We start from the raw sequence: 21,380 nt of genomic DNA, 5'->3' as shown, positions 1-21,380 counted from the left end.
GCAAATCAAACTGATGCATGCTCTCTTTGATATAACTTTCTTTTACATCAAAATGGAGTTTGTTGAGTCAGGTAGTTATATTTTGATTGTTTTATTTCTTCCTGCTTGGGCCTAAGCTCCTTTTAAGGATATACATAGTAAAAACTGTTTTCAAAATTATCCAAAAATGTGTCAATATCAACATATTTTTTTCACTTGATGAAAACTTGAGAGAGCTGAAAGCCCTTCATTTTACTTCTACTTCCTACTATTTGTTATTTCTTGAAAAAGTTGTCTTTTCCTACTATAGCCCAATTGTTAAAGAATCCTCCTGCAATGTGGGAGACCTCAGCCTGATCCCTGGGTGGGGAAGATCCCCTGGAGGAGGGCATGGCAACCCACTCCAGTGTTCTTGCCTGGAGAGTTCCCACGGACAGAGAAGCCTGGCAGGCTGCAGTCCCTGGGGTCACAAAGAGTCAGACACGACTCAGTGACTAAGCGCACACACCCTACAGATAAGACCTGGAGTTTAATAAGCCTTAGCAGTGGCCTAAGATGAGTAAGTAGTTTACTCTTACGCAAGATCTAAATTTCTGGAAAGACAAAACATGGCATGTAAATTGTATTAACAGTAAGATTTACTGGATTGAAGGAGTTCAGAGGTGGAGTCTCAATCCCACATCTGAACCATAAGACATTACAGAAAGCTGTTTGAGGCCAGTGGTTTGTCCCGAGATCTCATTTCTCTGACTGAAGTAAGAGTTGTTGATTTTTCAGTTTGTTTAGTTTTTCACTTGTTGTTAGCACAGAACGTGACTTCTAAGCTCTTTATTTGCTGAACTTCAGTCCTTCTTTTTAGACTTTTTCTACCTATAACTTGAATCAGCCTCATATCTACTGACAAGTTGCTTTTACTGTGGCATGCGTGTGTACACACTCAGTTGCTGCAGACACGACCCCATGGGCTATAGCCCTCTAGGCTCCTCTGTCCTTGGGATTCTCCAGGCAAGAATACTGGAGTGGGTTGCCATTTCCTCCTTCAGGGGATCTTCCCAGCCCAGGGGTCAAACCCACGTCTCCTGTGTCTCCTGCCTTGGCAGGTGCATCCCGCACCACACCATTATGCACATTTTCATCCAAATCCAGTCTTTGTCCCAGACCTTGGAGCACTGCAGTGATTCAGCCTCCTCAGAATATTTGCAATTATTAGTAGAAATATATTAAATGTTGAATTGAATTTCTCTCCATCTTCATTGTATTCACAATAAAGTACTTATTCTTTAGACGAAAGGCTTAAAGCCTTATTATTCTTCCACATGGTTTTATTTTTTAGATGCATTTGGTAAAAACACATGAACAAAGAAAAAGTCCCTGCTAGAAACCACTGAACCTCAGAACTTATTCTAATCAGACCATATAAAAAATAGAGCAATCTCAGCTGAAAGATAAAATCTGAACAATTTTACATAATGACAAAAATAATTTGTTCTATTTAAGTAATGAAAAGAAAAAAAAAGCATTTTTGGGAGTAGTCACAGTAAAAACGTGAGTTTTACCAATAAAATAAATGTTTCAGTCTGTTCTTAGCAAGGCACATTATTTTATATAAATAATCACTCATCACAAAGTTTTAAAGAAGAAAACAAAGAATATGTCCACTTACGAATCCTTTCTTATCCTAAGGGCACCTACTATGATTTCTTTAGGCCTCTTTGTCCTTAATTGTATAAAGAGGAGTTGGGAAAGTTGAGACTAAAATGCCTTTCTCTGCCAAAATATCTAAACTCAGTATGTTGTCAGATGGTTAATAGTATCATTATATTGATACCGTTTATTCTGTTGAGTTAGCCGTTTGTCCTAGAAAATAGCATTCAATGAAGAGGTATTTTTTTTGTCAGGTGGCTTTTGGTAAAATTATGAAGTGGGCCGGCAAACTGTTTTGCCTTCTTATAAACCTGAAGATTGATGAAATGATAATAGTCATCTAGATGCTTCTAACATAGATCAATTTAATTTATTCAGCCAAGACTTCTTGAGTACTTACATGGTGCTAAGCACGGTGACATGTGCAGGAGATAACATGGTGAACAAACCAGATATTATTTCCCACTTACATACTGGTGGTAGAAGTGGAAATTAGTTTAAATGCTTTGGAAAACTGTCTGCCACGTCTAATGAAACTGAATATTGCATACCCTATGACCCCAAATCATGCTACTACATACATATACCATAGAGATAAGTACACATGTTTACCAAGGGTTTATACTTTTTGTGAATGTATATTTAGAACGGCATTATTTGGAATGGTTCCAACTAGAAATTGAAAATGCAAATCAGGAATAGAATGGATAAACAAGTAAGGCCAGAGAGCAATAAGGGTGATCTACAACTATACACAACAATACAAATTTCATAAATGTTGTGTTGGACAAAAGCAGTCAGACACATACTATATAATTCTATTTTTAGAAAGTTCAAGAAAAGCAAAAGAAATCACAGTTTTTGGAGTCAGGAAATGTTTACTTTTAGAATATAACAACCTAGAACATAGTATCAGAAGTCTTCTGGGGGTGTTGCTGGTCTTCTGCTTCTTAATCTGAAAACTTGCTATATAAGCTATGTTCAGTTTGTGAACATTCATTGACCTCTACACCAAGGATATGTGTACTTTCCTGCATGAATATTATAATTTAATAAAAGGTTATCTCCCTCCCAGGAAAAATGACCATGTGTAGTTTACAGTTTAGAAAGGGAGACAAATAAGCAAACCAGAAAATAGATGAATGGCACAAGGTACAACGAAAGAAATTAAGAGTATAGCAAATATTAGCCAAGTATCTCCAATGGAGGAGGCGCCCTGAAAGAAGAGATCCCTTGTTTGATAAACATAGTCACCATATACTGAAGAGACGGCTGTTCAGAAGTGCCATTTGCCTTCCAGTGTTCTGGGTACTTATTGAAAAGGAGGTACTCCTCTCTAGTGGAGGGTGTTGGAGACTGGTCAGTTGATCATTGTGATTTTTTGGTGATGCACAATTACGCATTATTCCTAAAACAGTCTTGCTTTAACAACTATAATTATTCTACCCAACATACCTACCATTGCACTCCCTTGTTTCACTAGCATCTGTTCTCTTTTGTAATTCCCACACCCCCAAGGAGATACTCTCTGCCTTTGAGGAATTATGATGGGATTGGTGACATTAAGAACATCTGGGAAACTGGTACTCTGGCTGCATTGTGGAAAGACATAATTTAGACCTATTAATTAGTTAATTTTTATTAGCTGAGATCCAAATAATGCATTAATTTTTTTTTCAATCTCCAAAAGAATTTTTTCCCCTTGGTTACATTCTTAAAGCATCTCAGAAATTTTTTACATACATTTAATAATGAGAGTTAGAACTGTCACCTAAACTGCCCCACTGTATTATAGTAAATCACTACTTATAGATCAAACTCTAAATTAAGTTCTACTTGAGTCCAACTTAGCCACTATTCAAAGGAATCTGAATTATGCCAATCTGTCTGTGAAATATCCTTGGTATTCGAGGATATGAACACAAGTCAATAAATACACTTTTGATCATCACTTTTTCCCGTAATAAGTTGTGAGCAAAACAATACATTTTTATAATTATAGCAATTTAAAAAGCAGAAAATGTGTTCAAAATAGGTAATGTGTTACATACGCTGTTAATGTGTAACAGCATAGACTAAACAACCTGTAAGCAATGTAGTCCTCATTGATTAGAAAAAGATTCATCACTACTTACGCTCTGTTACCAATTTCTTGGCCTGGTTACCAGACCCCTACATGTTGTTAGCTGTCAGATTACATCATCTTCTGGAGAATCAACTCATCTTGACAAACTGAATTCTCCATCTGGTAAGGAGACAGCAATGTGAATTCTCCTTTGCAAAAAGCTATTTTAAGTTGAAAGTGAAAGTCGCTCAGTCACGTCCAACTCTTTGGGAGCCCATGTATTATACAGTCCATGGTATTCTCCAGGCCAGAATACTGGAGTGGGTAGCTTTTCCCTTCTCCAGGGGATTTCCCCAACCCAGGGACTGAACCCAGGTCTCCTGCATTGTGGGCAGATTCTTCTTGCGGGAAAACCCAGGTGTCCCATATTGCAGGCAGACTCTTAACCAGCTGAGCCACAAGGAAAGCCCAAGAATACTGGAGTGGGTAGCCTATCCCTTCTCCAGCAGATCTTCCCAACCCAGGAATCAAACCAGGGTCTCCTGCATTGCAGACAGATTCTTTACCAAATGAGCTATCAGAGAATCCTGGTATTTTAAGTTAACTCTTGACTATTCACAGTTTAATTATTCAGTTCTCTTTACTCAGGACTTTGCCCTTCACCCCCTACTCCTTGCCTTTTGGTCAATTAATTTCTCATCAGTTGACCCACAAGGTCAAGAGAGAGAAGGTGAGAGAAGAAGGAACTTCTATGGTCAGATGAGCAAGTCGATAAAAAACTCTGGGCCCTCAGTTTTCTTGCTCTATAAATCTTGCAGAGATAATATTCACCTGTTTTAGAAAAGTGCTATACTGGGGACTTCCCTAGCTGTGCAGTGGCTCAGGCTCCACACTCCTAATGTAGGGGGCCTGGATTCAGTCCCTGGATGCCTGACCAGGGGACTAGATCCCAAATGCTGCAACTAAAAACAAACAAAAATGTCCTTGGTTCCACAACAAGGAAGATCTCGTGTCGGCAACATAAGTCAAGAAATCAATAAATCAATAAAGGAAGATCCCTGGTGCAGCCACATAAGTCAATAAATCAATAAATCTTAAAAAAAAATAAAAGAAAAGTGCTATACTGTATTGGAGAGTGAGAAAAATTACACCTAAGTTTTGGGTCTTGGGAGAGTACACTTAATCAGGTTTGAAAATGTAATTATTTTCTAATACTCAAATATGTGATGCAAGTTCTAAAAGAAATATAATGATTTTTTGAATGGTTCAACTTAAATTTTCATTCCTTAACTTCTTTAGTTTGTGTAGAAAATAATTTCTTGGGTTATATATTTGGAAAAAAAGTGTAATTAGCCCAAAGAAAGACATATGCTTAAGAATGGGTATATTTATGTTCAAACATAGTGGTTATTTTTAATTTTTCTTGAATGTGGAATTACAATCATCAGAAAAAATAGGAGTTTTAATTAAAAAGATGTCCATTATTCATATGCATTTAAAACAAATATTCATACACATAAACACAGGAGAGAAATTGTAAGAATTCAGCATAAGCTCTAGTTTTTTAAATCTTTTATAAAGATGGAAATTGGGGAAAATTTTTACTGAATTAAACCAAATCAATGTTTGGGTAAATACATCAAAATTTTAATTGAGCATACATATTCTTCATTTCCATGAATTCTTAATTCATTCATCCCACAGGTATTTCTTAAACATCCAGGATATAACAGGCACTGTTCTGGCTGTAGAGACAAAGTCCTTATTCACACAGCTTTTACTACAGAACAAAATGACTAAGGAGCACCATTATGGAACAAACTGAAAGGATCATCAATGAAGAATAGAGGACAAAAACTGCCTTGCTGATTAACTGCCAAACTTCCAGCATTTCTGTGGGTGGCAGGTTGATTGCCTAGACAGGTATAAATCAAGCATTCTCTTGAGTTGCATGCTTTGTCTTCATACTGATAAAAAGTGCTTGGGGGGACACAAGTTGGTACTGGTTGGAACCCCTCAAACAGCACCAGTGTTTTTCTCAAAATCATGGGCAGGTTTGAAAACAGAAGGTCACCATTCCTTAACATGGCTTTAAATAAAATAAAATAAAATAAAGAATTTATTATGGATAAAGCATTGTGTTAGGCACAGAAAGGAATGTAACAAGAGCGTAAGGCAGGGAGGAACTTTTCCTTCTAGTCAAGTGCAATTTAGCAGGAGATGATAGAGCCACAAGAAATCATCACCGGTGTTAGCAGAGAAATTTCTTAAAGAGTTCATGATAAACTTTCACATAAATAGTTCACGTAAATTTCATTCTAAAAACAACTCTGTGAGGTGGGATGGGTAAATGATATTTTTATGTTTCGTTCATAGAGGAAAAAACCGAACTCAGCAAAAATGATTTGTTAAAAATAAAAATCGCAGTCAAGCATAGAGCAAGACTTAATTTGATTTTTCTCATTTATGATCATTTATGTTTTCCACCACACCTTGCTTTTTCACATAAGAATTTTAATGATATATGTAGATCCTCATTCATTCATTTATTCTTTTATTTATCAAACATATTCTATTTTCCAGCTACTGTGAAAAATCTTGAAAATACAAAAATGAACTATTGTCTGCTGTCAAGGTCTTCCCACACGTTTGAATAACACTCTATCTCTTACAAAACAGTTTTCAGAAAAATGATACAATCATCACTACAGCTACTGCAACATATCATTATTAGTTCTATTTTGCACATAGAGGAATTTAATAACTCAGCTAAGATCATAAAGATAGTAGAGGCCCAAGAAGACTTATTCATTACTTAAGTGTTAAAAAATAAGTGCAGAACAATAGAATATTAGGTCTAAACTTTGTTAGATATGAATCTCTATCATTAAACAAATTCTGAGCATCCACTTACCCTAAGCCTCTTATTCTCATCCATCAGAGGGCAGACAGAATGAAATCCACAGTCACAGAAAACTAATCAAACTAATCACTTGGACCACAGCCTTGTCTAACTCAATGAAACTATGAGTCAGTCTGTAGAGCCATAGGGCCATCCAAGATGGACGGGTCATGATGGAGAGTTCTGACAAAATGTGGTCCGCTGGAGCAGGGAATGACAAACCACTTCAGTATTCTGGCCTTGAGAACCCCATGAACAATATGAAAAGGCAAAAAGATAGACACTGAAAGATGAACTCCCCAGGTCAGTAGGTGCCCAGTATGCTACTGGAGAAGAGTGGAGAAATAACTCCAGAAAGAATGAAGAGAAAGAACCAAAGGAAAAACAACGTCTAGTTGTGGATGTGACTGGTGATGGAAGTAAAGTCCAATGCTGTAAAGAGCAATATTGCATAGGAAACTGGAATGTTAAGTCCATGAATCAAGGCAAATTGGAAGTGGTCAAACAGGAGATGGCAAAAGTGAACATCAACATTTTAGGAATCAGTTAACTAAAAAGGACTGGAGGGGGAAGGGGCGGGTCCCGGAAGGAGGAGGAACCTTGAAAAGAAAACAGCAACAAGCTGCGCTGCTATGACAGAGGCAAACAAAATGGCGGTGCCGAAGGGGAGACTGTGGCTCAGGGCCCAACTGGGGATCTCGCCGCTGCTGCTGCTGGCCATGGCTCTGGCCGGAGGCTCGGGAACCGCTTCAGCTGAAGCCTTTGACTCGGTCTTGGGTGATACGGCGTCTTGTCACCGGGCCTGTCAGTTGACGTATCCCTTGCACACCTACCCCAAGGAAGAGGAGTTGTACGCATGTCAGAGAGGTTGCAGGCTGTTTTCAATTTGTCAGTTTGTGGATGATGGAATTGATTTAAATCGGACCAAACTGGAATGTGAATCTGCATGTACAGAAGCATATTCCCAATCTGATGAGCAATATGCTTGCCATCTTGGTTGCCAGAATCAGCTGCCATACGCAGAACTGAGACAAGAACAACTCATGTCCCTGATGCCAAAAATGCATCCACTGTTCCCTCTAACTCTGGTAAGATCATTCTGGAGTGATATGGTGGACTCTGCACAGAGCTTCATAACCTCTTCGTGGACTTTTTATCTTCAAGCTGATGATGGAAAAATAGTTATATTCCAGTCTAAACCAGAAATCCAGTATGCACCACAGTTGGAGCAGGAGCCTACAAATTTGAAAGAATCGTCACTAAGCAAAATGTCCTCAGATCTGCAAATGAGAAGTTCACAAGCACATAGGAACTATCTTGAAGATGGAGAAAGTGATGGCTTTTTAAGATGCCTGTCTCTTAACTCTGGGTGGATTTTAACCATGACTCTTGTCCTCTCTGTGATGGTGTTGCTCTGGATTTGTTGTGCAACTGTTGCTACAGCTGTGGAGCAGTATGTGCCCTCTGAGAAGCTGAGTATCTATGGTGACTTGGAATTTATGAATGAACAAAAGTTAAACAGATATCCAGCTTCTTCTCTTGTGGTTGTTAGATCTAAAGCTGAAGATCATGAAGAAGCAGGGCCTCTACCTGCAAAAGTGAATCTTGCTCATTCAGAAATTTAAGCTTTTTTTTTTTTTTTAAGAAAAGTGGAATAGACATCTAAGTTTCCATTCCTCATAGAGCTTTTTAAAATGGTTTCATTGGATATAGGGCTTAAAAATCACTATTAAATGCAAATAAAGTTACCCAAATCTGTGAAGACTGTATTTGCTGTAACTTTACCTTTAATTTTTTTCTAGTAATTTAAGAGATGGCTATTTGGGATTTTATTTTTATTTTACTAATATCTGTAGCTATTTTAATTATTATTTGCATTGTTTTTGTTTGTTTCCTTTCTTAGCCAAATTCTGTGAGCTGATCATTGTTCTTCCCCACCGCCTGCCAAGTCACTCACCTTAGTTAATAAGCTGAATACTCAGTAGGAAATGATGCTGTTGCTCAGAAATGGCCGACAACTTGTAATTTGAAGTTTAGTAGAAAATACCCTTTGATACACTACATTTTCAGTTGTATGGAACTGAAATCATTAAAATTTTCTTTGAATAAAAAAAATAATAAAATAAAATAAAAAGGACTGGAATGGGCGAATTTAACTCGGATGATCATTATATCTACCACTCTGGGGAAAAATCCCTTAGGAGAAATGGAATATCCCTCGTAGTCAACAAAAGAGTCCAAAATTCAGTTCTTGGATGCAATCTCAAAAATGACAGAATGATCTCTGTTCATTTCTAAGGCAAAACATTCAATATCATGGTAATTCAAGTCTATGCCCCAACCAATAATGCTGAAGAAGCTGAAGTTGAACAGCTCTATGAAGACCTACAAGACTTTCTAGAACTAACACCCCAAAATGATGTCCTTTTCATTATAGGGGACTAGAATACAAAAGTAGGAAATCAAGAGATACCTGGAGTAACAGGTAAATTTGGCCTTGGAGTACAAAATGAAGCAGGGCAAAGACTAACAGTTTTGCCAAGAGAGTGCACTGGTCATAGCAAACACCCTCTTCCAACAACATAAGAGGAGACACAACACATGGACATCACCAGATGGTCAACACCGAAATCAGACTGATTGTATTTTTGCAGCCAAAGATGGAGAAGCTCTATACAGTCAGCAAAAGCAAGACTGTGGCTCAGATTATGAACTTATTGCCAAATTCAGACTTAAATTGAAGAAAGTAGGGAAAACCACTAGACCATCAAGGCATGACCTAAATCAAATCCCTCACGATTATACAGTGGAAGTGACAAATAGATTCAAGGGATAAGATCTGATAGAATGCCTGAAGAACTATGAACAGAATTTCGTGATATTGTACAGGAGGCAGTGATCAAGATCATCCCCAAGAAAAAGAAATGCAAAAAGACAAAATGGTTGTCTGAGGAGGACTTACAAATAGCTGAGAAAAGAAGAGAAGAGAAAGGCAAAGGAGAAAAGGAAAGATATACCCATGTGAATACAGAGTTCCAAAGAATAGCAAGGAGAGATAAGAAAGCCTTCCTCAGTGATCAATGCAAAAATATAGAGGAAAACAATAGAATGGGAAAGACTAGAGAGCTCTTCAAGAAAACTAGAGCTACCAAAGGAATATTTCATGCAAAATGAGCACAATAAAGGACAGGAATTGTATGGACCTAATAGAAACAGAAGATATTAAGAAGAGGTGGTAAGAAGACACAGAGGAACTATACAAAAAAGATCTTCATGACCCAGATGACCATGATGGTGTGATCAGTCACCTAGAGCCAGACATCCTGGAATGTGAAGTCAAATGGGCCTTAGGAAGCATCACTACAAACAAAGCTAGTGGAGGTGATGGAATTCCAGCTGAGCTATTTCAAATCCTGAAAGATGATGCTGTGAAATTGCTCCACTCAGTATGCCAGTAGATTTGGAAAATTCAGCTATGGCCACAGGACTGGAAAAGGTCAGTTTTCATTCCAATCCCAAAGAAAGACAATGCCAAAGAATGTTCAACCTACTGCACAATTGTACTCATCTCACCCACTTGTAAAGTAATGCTCAAAATTCTCCAAGCCAGGCTTCAACAGTATATGAACCATAACTTCCAGATGTTCAAGCTGGATTTAGAAAGGGCAGAGGAACCAGAGATCAAATTGCCAACATCCACTGGATCATCGAAAAAACAAGACAGTTCCAGAAAAACATCTACTTTGCTTTACTGACTCTGCCAAAGCCTTTGACTGTGTGGATTACAACAAACTGTGGAAAATTCTGAAAGAGGTGGGAATACCAGACTACCTTACCTGCCTCCTGAGAAATCTGTATGCAGGTCAAGAAGTAACAGTTAGAACTGGACATGGAACAACAGACTGGTTCCAAATTGGGGAAAGGAGTATGTCAAGGCTATATATTGTCACCCTGCTTATTTAACTTATTGTACATTATGCAAAATGCTGGACTGGATGAAGCACCAGCTAGAATCAAGATTGCTGGGAGAAGTATCAATAACCTCAGATATGCAGATGATACCACCTATCTGGCAGAAAGCAAAGAAAAACTGAAGAGCCTATTGATCAAAGTGAAAGAGGAGAGTGAAAAATTTGGTTTAAAACTCAACATTCAGGAAAACTAAGATCATGGCATCTGGTGCCATCACTTCATGGTAAGTAGATGGAGAAACAATGGAAACCATGACAGACTTTACTTCTTGGGCTCCAAAATCTCTGCAGATTGTGACTGTAGCCATGAAATTGAAAGATGCTTGCTCCTTGGAAGAAAAGCTATGATCAACATAGAGAACATATTAAAAAGCAGAGACATAACTTTGCCAACAAAAGTCCATCTAGTGGAAGCTATGGTTTTTCCAGTAGTCATGTATGGATGTGAGAGTTGAACTATAAAGAAAGCTGAGTGCTGAAGAATTGATGATTTTGAACTGTGGTGTTGGGGAAAACTCTCGAGAGTCTCTTGGACTGCAAGGAGATCAAATCAGTCAATCCTAAAGGAAATCAATCCTGAATATTTATCGGAAGGACTGATGCTGAAACTTTAATACTTTGACCACCTGATGCAAAGAACTGACTCATTTGAAAAGACTCTGAAGCTGGGAAAGATTGAAGGCAGGAGGAGAAGGGGATGACAGAAGATGAGTTGGTTGGATGGCATCACCGACTCAATGGACATGAGTTTGAGTGAGCTCTGGGAGTTGGTGATTGACACGGAAACCTTGAGTGCTGCAACCCATGGGATCACAGAGTAAGAAACGACTGAGTGACTGAACTGAACTAAACTGAGCATCCACTAGCAATATATATTAAAAAAATTTAAATATTTTACACATTTATCAATGTCAATATATTAGAAGATTCACAAAAATTACATTTTAAGAAGAGAAGAAAAATAAAGCATTACAAATAGAAGCTTTAATATTTACTTTCTGTAGCCTAATGGATTATCCTGCATGCTCTTGAGGGTACACCTACTTTTTTTTTTTAGATTACTCTTATTGTTGACAATGAATTCTAAACATATATTAAAGAAAGACAGCCAATGTGGGTAGGTGGTACAGTGGAGATGGTACTAGCATTGAATTCTGGGATCTATGGGGAAATAATCAATCTCAAAAACCCTGGGGTTGAGACTTCAGTCATGAATGTCTCTGTCACACTAGAATGTTTCCTACTGACTTCTATCAGGTTGCTTCTGGGTTGCACTTTTCAGCTTTTTGAAGACCTGACAATCAAAAGGTTTGAATGCTAATGATTACAAGCAGGAAAATTTTGAACAAATGAATACCTGCCCCAGGAGCACAAAAAGGAGAAATACTTAGATTTTATTTCATTCATGTAGCAATCACAATTAAAAGGCAAACCTTTGAAACTTAATAACATTTTATTTCAATTCCCAACTAGTTATTAATATAATTTGTGCTGTCAAAATAGCTACAACACATCACTTTATGAAAGCATTTAATTTCCATCCATGAAGAGATCACTTTTCTTCCTACAATAAACTCTTTAGTTGAGCTCCAGTTTAATTACTTTTTAAATAATTTATATAAACTCCTTTACAAAAAAAAATTTGCCACTTCAAATTTATGGTAATATTGAAATTATTCAATTTTTTAAGATGTTCACTCAATGAATAGTATTTACCAGGAAAAATAATAAGCAAATATTAATTCATCCTTTCTTTCAAAGATCTAAGACATGTAATTTAGGCATATACAATCATATTTTAAAAACTCCTAAACCTAACACACACAAAAATTCCCACATTCTTCGAAAATTAGTTAATAACCAGCAATGGAATAATAATTGAAAGTTTTTGTCTCGGCTATTGCATTACCGAATTTCAGGAAGCAAGTTTACAATATACTTTCTGGGCATGGTTTCTCCTGAAATTTTGCAAGATTGTGGCCTTGGTCCTTGACTGTTATGCTAGGACAAGTTATTGGGGAAATGAAAATATGGTTTTTTAAGAGGTAATAACGTCTCTGCGTTATACTAGGGATCTTTGAAAAAGCAATTGTACATATTTGATGCTTTAAAAAAAACTTTCTGAAGTTTAACAACAAAGACTGTCAAAAATTGAGTTACTATGCCATTTGGGGGGAATATTTCATCACCAATAGGGGGCTCAGTTTCAATTTATTTATTTATATTACCCTTCTATTTGAGAAAAATCGTGGTGGTCAGAACAGTTTTGAAATGGAATATTTGTGGTCAGAAAATTTTTGAAATGAAAAGTTCAAAATAATAGAAGATTTTGAAGTCAGTTAATAAAATGAGGAAGTAACAATATTTAGGGAAAATTTAATTTGTATTATAGGATGGTGACATAAGAGCCATCATTCACGATAAGGAGAAATTTTAATTTCGATGGCATGTTATAATTTACAGTGCCTTCTTCCCTTAGTTCATCTCAATTTCATCCAGGAAAGTTTGCTGGAGGAGATATTGCTCACTGTTCACTGAAAAGTAGTTTATTGTTATATTTTGTAAAGATAGGCATTCAAGAGCTGAACCTCACACTAAAGAGTACTGAGACAAACTGGAAACACTGTCCTCTCTGTTGGAGGCCAGTATTGTTTAGACAAACCTGGCATCACAGCCCATTGCTTCCTTTGGCAAGTCAGAAATTTCATGTTCCACATCAGTAAAATGGAAGGAATTATGACCTTTGTCTCATAAAAGCAGTTGTGAGACCCCAAAGAATTATTGATATATGCATACCATACTGTGCCTGACATGCAATGCATACAATTAGTAATAATTCTTCAACAAACCTATATCACCATGGAGTGAAAGCGGCCATACTCCTTGATTTAACATTCAGTCCCATCAGGCAGTAACTCCTCTGTTCACCCTGGTCAATTACAAGTTGCTAAACTAGGCCAGGGGTTTCTCTGGTGTTTCAGATGGTAAAGAATCTGCCTACAATGCAGGAGACTCGGGTTCAATTCTTGGGTTGGGAAGATCTCCTGGAAAAGGGAATGGCTACTCACTCAAGTATTGCTGCCTGGAGAATTCCATGGACAGAGCAGCCTGGCGGGTTACAGTCCAAGGGATCGCAAAGAGTCAGACATGACTGAGCAACTAACACACACACACCCACACCCCCAGCCAGGTTTCGTGTGTGATCTAGCAATGTAGAAGCTCAAGAGAATAAGCACTTCCAAGCTCTCATCTCAGATTCTGATACAGCATTTGCATCTGATGCAGTTTGTACCCACAAATGTGTAGCCTGGCTGAGAACTACTTTAATTCCAAGAGAGGTGGGATTCCAAGCAGGAGTCAATCATAAGCCCTGGGTCAAGTGGAGTAGAGGTCAGGAGGAAGATTTCCAGGAGGTGGGTGTACCCTGTGAATGGTAAGGCAGTTCCTCTAGGCAATAAGACGAATTCAAGATGCAACCCTCTGACAGGTTGGAGCTGCCTGTTCTGGTCAGGGCTGAAAGGGTTAAATCAACAGGTGAAAGTCACAGATGAACTTCTGGTCAGCAGAGCTGATAGTCAATTCAGGAGATGATAGGAAGAAAGGAAAAAGGACCAGAATGCAGCAGGCCAGGAGAGCCAAAGTGAAACAATGAAGTTTGAAGTTTTGCCCGGGACCGGTATTAGTTAATTTTGTGCATAATTTGTTATTGTACTATAGCAGCTAATAATCATAGATTTCTTTATGAGGTTAAGAGAAAATAATTGCTAAGGAAAGATTTGACAAAAAGGAAAGTTTTTGGTTTTTCTTTTTAATCTTTTGTCAAAGTCTTGAGGTCCTTTAGGAATAATAATAGGAGAAGAAGAAAGAGGATAGTCAGTGCAACTTTAAATCAAAGCAACTTTGTCTTTTGGGAAGAGTTTTGAGCATCCAAATTTTTCTGAAGACTAAGTGTAAATTGGTTTCATGCATTCAGTTATATTCATTGGCACATTGAACATTCTTTCACTTATTCATTCCTTTACTTACGTCTTACGTCATTAGTGATTAGCCATGGTCACAAATGGAAGTATTTCATTTCTATTTAACATTTCTAATCATACACAGCATAAACAACACAGTGAGCTCATTTCTTCCTTTTCGCAATATACCACAATTTATTTCTGTATGGTCCTCCCATCACCACTAAGTGCTTCCTGTCCAAACTACCTTAGCTTATTGTTCTCCTAACTACATCTTACAGCATCTACCCAAACTACTCTGCTTCTTCTCATCTTTTGGCTAGTCCAGTAAATGCCCCATGCTAAAAAGCAGTGAAGCACTCTTTTTTTCTAAACAAAACTTAAAAGATAGTTTATATCTTCATACTCTTTGGATATCACTGAAGAGACTGTATCCTTCATGTCTCAGACTTCTGTCTCCCTTTATTTTGACTCTTTGCCTCTTTGTACACTATCCCATCACAGTCCCTTTTGATCTGCTTAAGATCCAGGCTTGGTACCCTCTTGGTAAGGCATTATAAGGCAATGATGTCCCACATTCAGACTCTACTGCACAGCTCATAATCTATGTTTACTCTATGCTCTGCAGGGAGGGTGGTGATGATTGTGGTAATAATGGCACATTCAAATATCCACATTCTTCTTTTCTTACTCTTCAGTAAAAAGATATGACTTTGAATTTTCAGGGAGCATTTTTTTCTTAAAGACTAGGGTTTTTTCCTTCTTTAAATCTTGTTTTAGTAATAAGTTGCAGTTAAGATATAGGAATAACTGCTGCCAAGATCTTTCCCTGCGGAACTGACAAATCTTCCTTGACTAACGGTTGCTCTTCATTGATGATTCTGAATGTTCTTCTCTTCCACAGATTATGAAAATTGGCTACCACCAATTCTAGGCTAGTCATTTGTTTCCTAAATAAACCCATAGAAGATATCACCTCTCCCACATTTCTTATGCACAGAGGTCATTCCCCTCTTTTACTTTCTGCAGGTATTTGTCATGCCTCAATTGAATCACACCCTTGAGTTCCATGCTCAGGGCAGAGTTCCAGGCAACCATTTCAATTTTGCTTAAGGGGTGGTCAAAACCTTTGGTGGCTTTCAGAGGTGATGTGTTTTTTAATGACACGTCTGTAGAAATAGCACAGGTTCTCCAGATCTCTAGCATCTTTTTTTTTTTTTTAATTCCTGGCACTTAAACATTTCCCCCTCATGTTTCCCTCCTTATAAATTAATGAGAAAATAAAACAGACATTTTAATGGATTTCTTATGCAATTTTTATATGGTGCATTTAATATATTACGTGCATTTTGCTTTAGGTCTTGAAATTAAAATACACTGGATATAAAGTGAATTGGGGTGTAATTCTTTTTTAATTCAGGATTTATATAAGTCGGGTCCAACCTACATTAGGAGAACCTAAGGAAGCCTATTAAAAATGCAGATTTGTGGGTCTACTCCAGACCCACTGAAGTAAACATTCTGTCAAAAGGTGTTAGGGGACCATTGTGGTGGGGACCATTGATCAAAACCAACTGCTTTGGCCAAGCATGATGATAACCACTTATCTGAGTTGTCTTCCAACACGAAGTCCGAATAAGGAACATAGTGCCGTTGCCAAAAACTAACTGGGAAAATTTGGGAGGGGACAAAAGAGGGAGGAGACAACCAGCTTCCCAGAATCCTTCATGCTGGAATCCATCTTGGGAGATGCTGAGAGGAAGAACCCTGAGTGAGACTGTGGGTCAAGTAAATGACTGGCCAGAGACAACCTGGAAACTAACCCCATTACCACAAGACCTGAGTCTGTAAGCCATTTTGGCAGAGCAGATCTGGCTTTTCTTACCCTGCTGCTCTCTGCCTGGACACCCCTTCTCAATCAAGTCTCTTGCTTTGTCTTCATGTGTATCTCCTCAGACAATTCATTTCTGAGTGTTGGATAAGAGCCCACTCTTGGGTCCTGCAAGGGGTCCCCTTCCTGCAACAAATGGGCCAGTAATATATTTTCTAAGATTATTATATAATATGTAAATGATTATATTATATAAATGATACAAGAAATACTGTATATATTAGCAATGGTCCCCAAATGATTTTTATAAAAAGTTAAACTTCAGTAGCATTAATGATGTCAAATTTATCTTTCAGTCCTAAGGCTAAATATTTACCACTCTTTCACATTTTAGCTATTCAGAAAACAAGGTAGAGAGTTGAGACAGTTGATAAACAACTTTGTAAGAAATATTGAGAAAGTCAAAGAGAATAATTTTTTGCCATGTGGTGTTTAGTTTGAATTATCCACAGAAAGACCTCAGTTCAGAGCATTACCTTTCTTATGTATAAAAATAAGTTAAAGATCAGAGATTGACAGACTGTCTCATTTACATAAGATACACAATAGAAAAACAGGAAATAGAATGCATGGGGCTGACAGAAATGCTGGGGCTGAACTGGTATTTATTTTGTTTGGCTCTGATTTCAGCAGAGTTAAAGGATGAGCCGTGTTCATTAGCATTTATGAGCAACACCCCAAATAACCTCTAGAAATGCTATTAAAACAGTGTGGTTGGGGAGGTGGGGAAGTGACTGGCAGTGCTAATTATGCTTCAATTAACACTAGAAAAATTAACACTAAAAAAAAAACCAACTTGATCTAAAATTCTGCAAGAATAATAATAATAAAATCCCCTAGATGAATATTCTGTGGTACACTGACAAGTAGAAACAAACCAGCAAAAAGAATTCTAGGCCTTTCAGATATAAAGAGGAGAGCCACTTCCACTTAATGGGTAATTTTATATGCTTTCAAAGACAAAGACAAGTCAAAGTGAGGTCATAAAGTTGTGGTATATATTTATCATAAAACTTTTCTGGTTCAGCTGGTAAAGAATCCTCCTGCAATGCAGGAGACCTGGGTTTGAACCTTGGGTTGGGAAGATCCCCTGGAGAAGGGAAGGGCTACCCACTCCAGTATTCTGACCTGACAGTCCATGGGGTGACAAAGTGTTAGTCACAAGATAATTACAGGATTCATTCACAAAGTCAGGAACTTCCCTGGTGGTTCAGTGGTACAGAATCTGCCTACCAATGCAGGTGGCATGGTTCGATCCCTGGTCTGGGAAGATTTCACACGTGGTGGAGCAACGAAGCCCGTGCGCTACAACTGCTGAAGTCTATGCACAGGGAGCCTGTGCGGTCACAGAGAGAAGCCACCAAAATGAGAAGCCTGTGCGCTGCAACCAGAGAGTAGCCCTCGCTCACCGCAACTTGAGAAAAGTCCATGCAGCAAAGAGGACACACTGCAGCCAAAAATAAATAAATAAACAATTTAAAAAAGTCAGAGTGCATTTAGGGCCTAGTTATGGGACAGAAAGTAGAATGAACAGTTTTCCTTTTTTCACGTCACTGTATTTCAAACTATGTATAACTTCATTTGGAGATGACAGTCAACATGTATATGTGAAGCTCCTTGAGTATGAAGCCGTGTTAGTATCCAACTGTTGTAACAGATTACCACAAATTTTGTGACTTAAATTTATCACCTTAGTGTTCTGAATGCATGTTCCTCCAGAATCTCTAGGAGTAAAATCTGGTTCCCTACTTAACCCAGCTTCCAGAAGATTTCCAAATGCCTTGGCTCCTAGCCCTGTATCACTCTGACACGCTCTTTCATCTTCACACTTCTTTCTCTAGTTTTGACCTCCCACTTCTAAGGGCCCTTGGGTTTACATTGAGCCCACCAGGATAATCCAGAACATTCTTTCCATGGCAAGAACTTGAGCTGAGTCACGGCTGTACCACCTTTTATAATGTCAGGTCACATGCACAGGTATCAGGGGTTAGGACAAGGACATCTGTGGGAGGCCGCTATTACCACAGAAGCCCAGATATATAAAAAACCACGCCAAGAACTGCTCCCTTCTGCATACTCTACATTCTAATACATGGTGCCTGCTAAGTTCTTGGTCGTGTCTGACTCTTTGTGACCCCATGGACTGTAGCCCGTTAGGTTCCTCTGTCCATGGGATTCTCCAGGCAAGAATACTGGAGTGGATTGCCATGCTCTCCTCCAGGGGATCTTCTCAACCCAGGGATCAAACCCGTGTCTCTCACGTCTCCTGCATTGACAGGTGGGTTCTTAACCACTAGCGCCACCTGGGAAGTCCTATTATACAGTTGGGTTTTATTTTTTCTAAACTCGTACAGTACTTATTACCAATGTATCACAGAGGATCTTACTTTCCAGGGTATGTACAGTTGTCCATCAGTATCCACGTGGCAGTGGTTCCAGACCCCACAGATACCAAAATCTGCAGCTGCTCCAGTTCCTTATACAAAATGGTGGATACAATCCCCTCTCTGTATCCACAGGTTTGGAGTTTGATGAGTTGGTTGAATCTACAGATGCAGAACCCTCAGATACAGAGGGACATTATTAAACATCCACTACAGGGAAAATAGTCTTATAATGTGGCTGCTATAACTTGTAGTGGAACTTCTTCCTTCATCAATTCTAGGTTGTTTGGCTGGTCTAATAATTAAATTAACCTAACATGGATCAACAGGAGAAAACCAAGTTTAATTTTGTATGTAAGGGAACCCCAAAGTAGTAAGAAGTAACTAAAGCAGCTTCTATACCTTTCAGACTGAGGAGCAATACATTTTTGAGGAATTGACAAAATAGACGGGCTTGGGCTTGGAAGAGCTAATTAACAAAGAAGTAACCAGGTGTGTTTATAGAATCTTCTCTGCCCTGAATTCCCTACCTATGGTGATAAGGATGTCTCTCTGCTGGTACAAGGTATTTTCATATGAGGGATTTATTTCCTGCTTTCAGGAGGACAAATGAGGGTGAGAATGTCCTTCTTGCCCCTGATATTTCTTAAGTAACTTTAAAGTAGTCTATATGCCGAAGTGGCATATTTTGCTCTCCTTAAGTATAAAACAACATGGAAACTACATCCCCTATGCAAAGAATGTATAATAAGGAACTAATTATTTATATTATATAGAAAGACATAGAACAAAAACTTTGCTTCTCATATTGCTATATATAAATAAAGTCCGTCCTTTTCCTTTCAGTACAAGTCTGTCTATTAAACATCATTAAGGTATAGTATGTAAGATCTATGAGTTCACGGTGATCAAAGTTGCTCGAAGAACAGAACTAAATCAATAAAATGATATTCTGGCTAAATTTTCAAAGTTTAATTATATTAATGATTATATAGAAATTAATATAACAAGAATTTTATTACTATGCTATTTTTGCTTAAGACTAAGAAAATGAAGAATAGCTTTAGCTCCACCATTAGATTAAAAAGTGAGGTTTAAAGATCATATTAATAGAAATAATTATTATTATTATTTGAGACAATTATTTGATTTGCTTTTTTGGCTCTGTAGATAGACTCAGTTATTCATTTATCCACCCAATTAGTCAACATATATTAATTGAATGCATACTGTAGGCTAGACACAGGAGTGGTGGTGCTACAAAGTCAAGTGTATTATGAAGCCTACTTTTTGGCTAAGAGTCAGTGACCTGACAAAATTTAAGTAGAACAGAGCTAAATATTAATTATAATAAAAGTAACCGAAGTGAAACTGATAGTGCTTTTAATAATAAGATCAAATAAAAGATGATGAGAATAGAAAAGGTATATCTTAATTTTGCATGCTTTATTCTAAACTGGGAAAATGACTAAAAATACTGAATTGGAATGGTATAACCTGATAATATTTAAAAGATTCTTTTTTGATGAATCTTATATTAACTAATACAAGGTTAGTTATAAACAGATAAATTAGCAAATATTTAATTATATATACTTCGACTATCATTCATTCAATCTGTAGCTTATTCGGTAAATATTTATTAAGCTTCACTTATATTCCAGGACAGTATCCAAACCAAAAAAGTAAGGACCCTGCTCTCAAGGAGTTTACATTCCAGAGACCTAATACAGTCTGCTTCGACACTCCAAATATTTCAGTACATTTTCAAGGTAAACACTGCTATCAAAGGCAGAACTAAAGAAGGGCATGATAGGCTTCGGCCCTGGAATTCTTCTACTCTGGTTGTACTTTTGGGCAAAGGCCATTAGGTATGCAATCTTACACAAGTTATTTAAACAGTGAACTTTGTTTCCGCCTGTGTATAAGTAGAATGGCTATAGATGGGTTCTCCTGGAGATTAAATGAGATACTGTGAGCCGACTACTCAGCAATTATTAGTATTACTGCTTTGGCTTGTGGTTTCAAAAAAAATTGTGCCTGCTCATTAGAATCACCTGGGATCTTTAAAATCATTCCAAAGCTCAGGCCAATTAAACCCAGTCTGAGGGTGGGACATACCAGTCAGCGTTTTTTGAGCTCCCCAGGTGTTTCCGATTTGCAGACAAATTTGGTAACCGCTGCAGTTTGGCTCAGTGATATTTCATATTTGCCCGTCCACCTGTCTTTACCTGAGGTGGAGCCGGGAAGTCTCACGAGCGGAGTAAAAGTCAGGTAATCGAGATGTACATCTCTCTGGCCCATCCGGTGACTCCCATCCGAATCTCTTTAAGTCTCTTTAAGGGGAGAGGGATGGGAGGGAGCCCTGACCGCTCCGGCCTGCGCACAGCTGTTAGGTTTAAGGAGACCCTCAGGCGTTTAGGGAGAGCAGACACCTGCGGGGGCTGCTGGGCCTGCCCGAGGAGGCGAGAGCCGGGAAACGCAGCCCTCCCGGGGGCGCTGGGCTCGGGACTGAGGCCGAAGAGGCGCCGAGAGGGAAGACTGGAAGCTACATCCTCCCCCGGGAACGTGCGGCGGCCAGGCCC

The 21,380-nt window shown here is 38.2% G+C and overlaps 1 protein-coding gene across 1 annotated transcript; it reads left to right on the top strand.

The window, feature by feature from the left end:
* Positions 1–7,223: 7,223 nt before the first annotated feature.
* On the top strand, positions 7,224–8,352 carry LOC133072117 (transmembrane protein 59-like). Its single transcript, XM_061165012.1, has one exon. It carries the CDS (start codon positions 7,241–7,243, stop codon positions 8,213–8,215), a length of 975 nt encoding a protein of 324 aa, XP_061020995.1. The 5' UTR covers positions 7,224–7,240; the 3' UTR covers positions 8,216–8,352.
* The last annotated feature ends 13,028 nt before the right edge of the window (positions 8,353–21,380 follow it).

This window comes from Dama dama, chromosome 18 (genome assembly GCF_033118175.1).
Source record: "Dama dama isolate Ldn47 chromosome 18, ASM3311817v1, whole genome shotgun sequence".
Taxonomy (NCBI): domain Eukaryota; kingdom Metazoa; phylum Chordata; class Mammalia; order Artiodactyla; family Cervidae; genus Dama; species Dama dama.
This window is presented reverse-complemented; position numbering and strand designations above follow the sequence as displayed.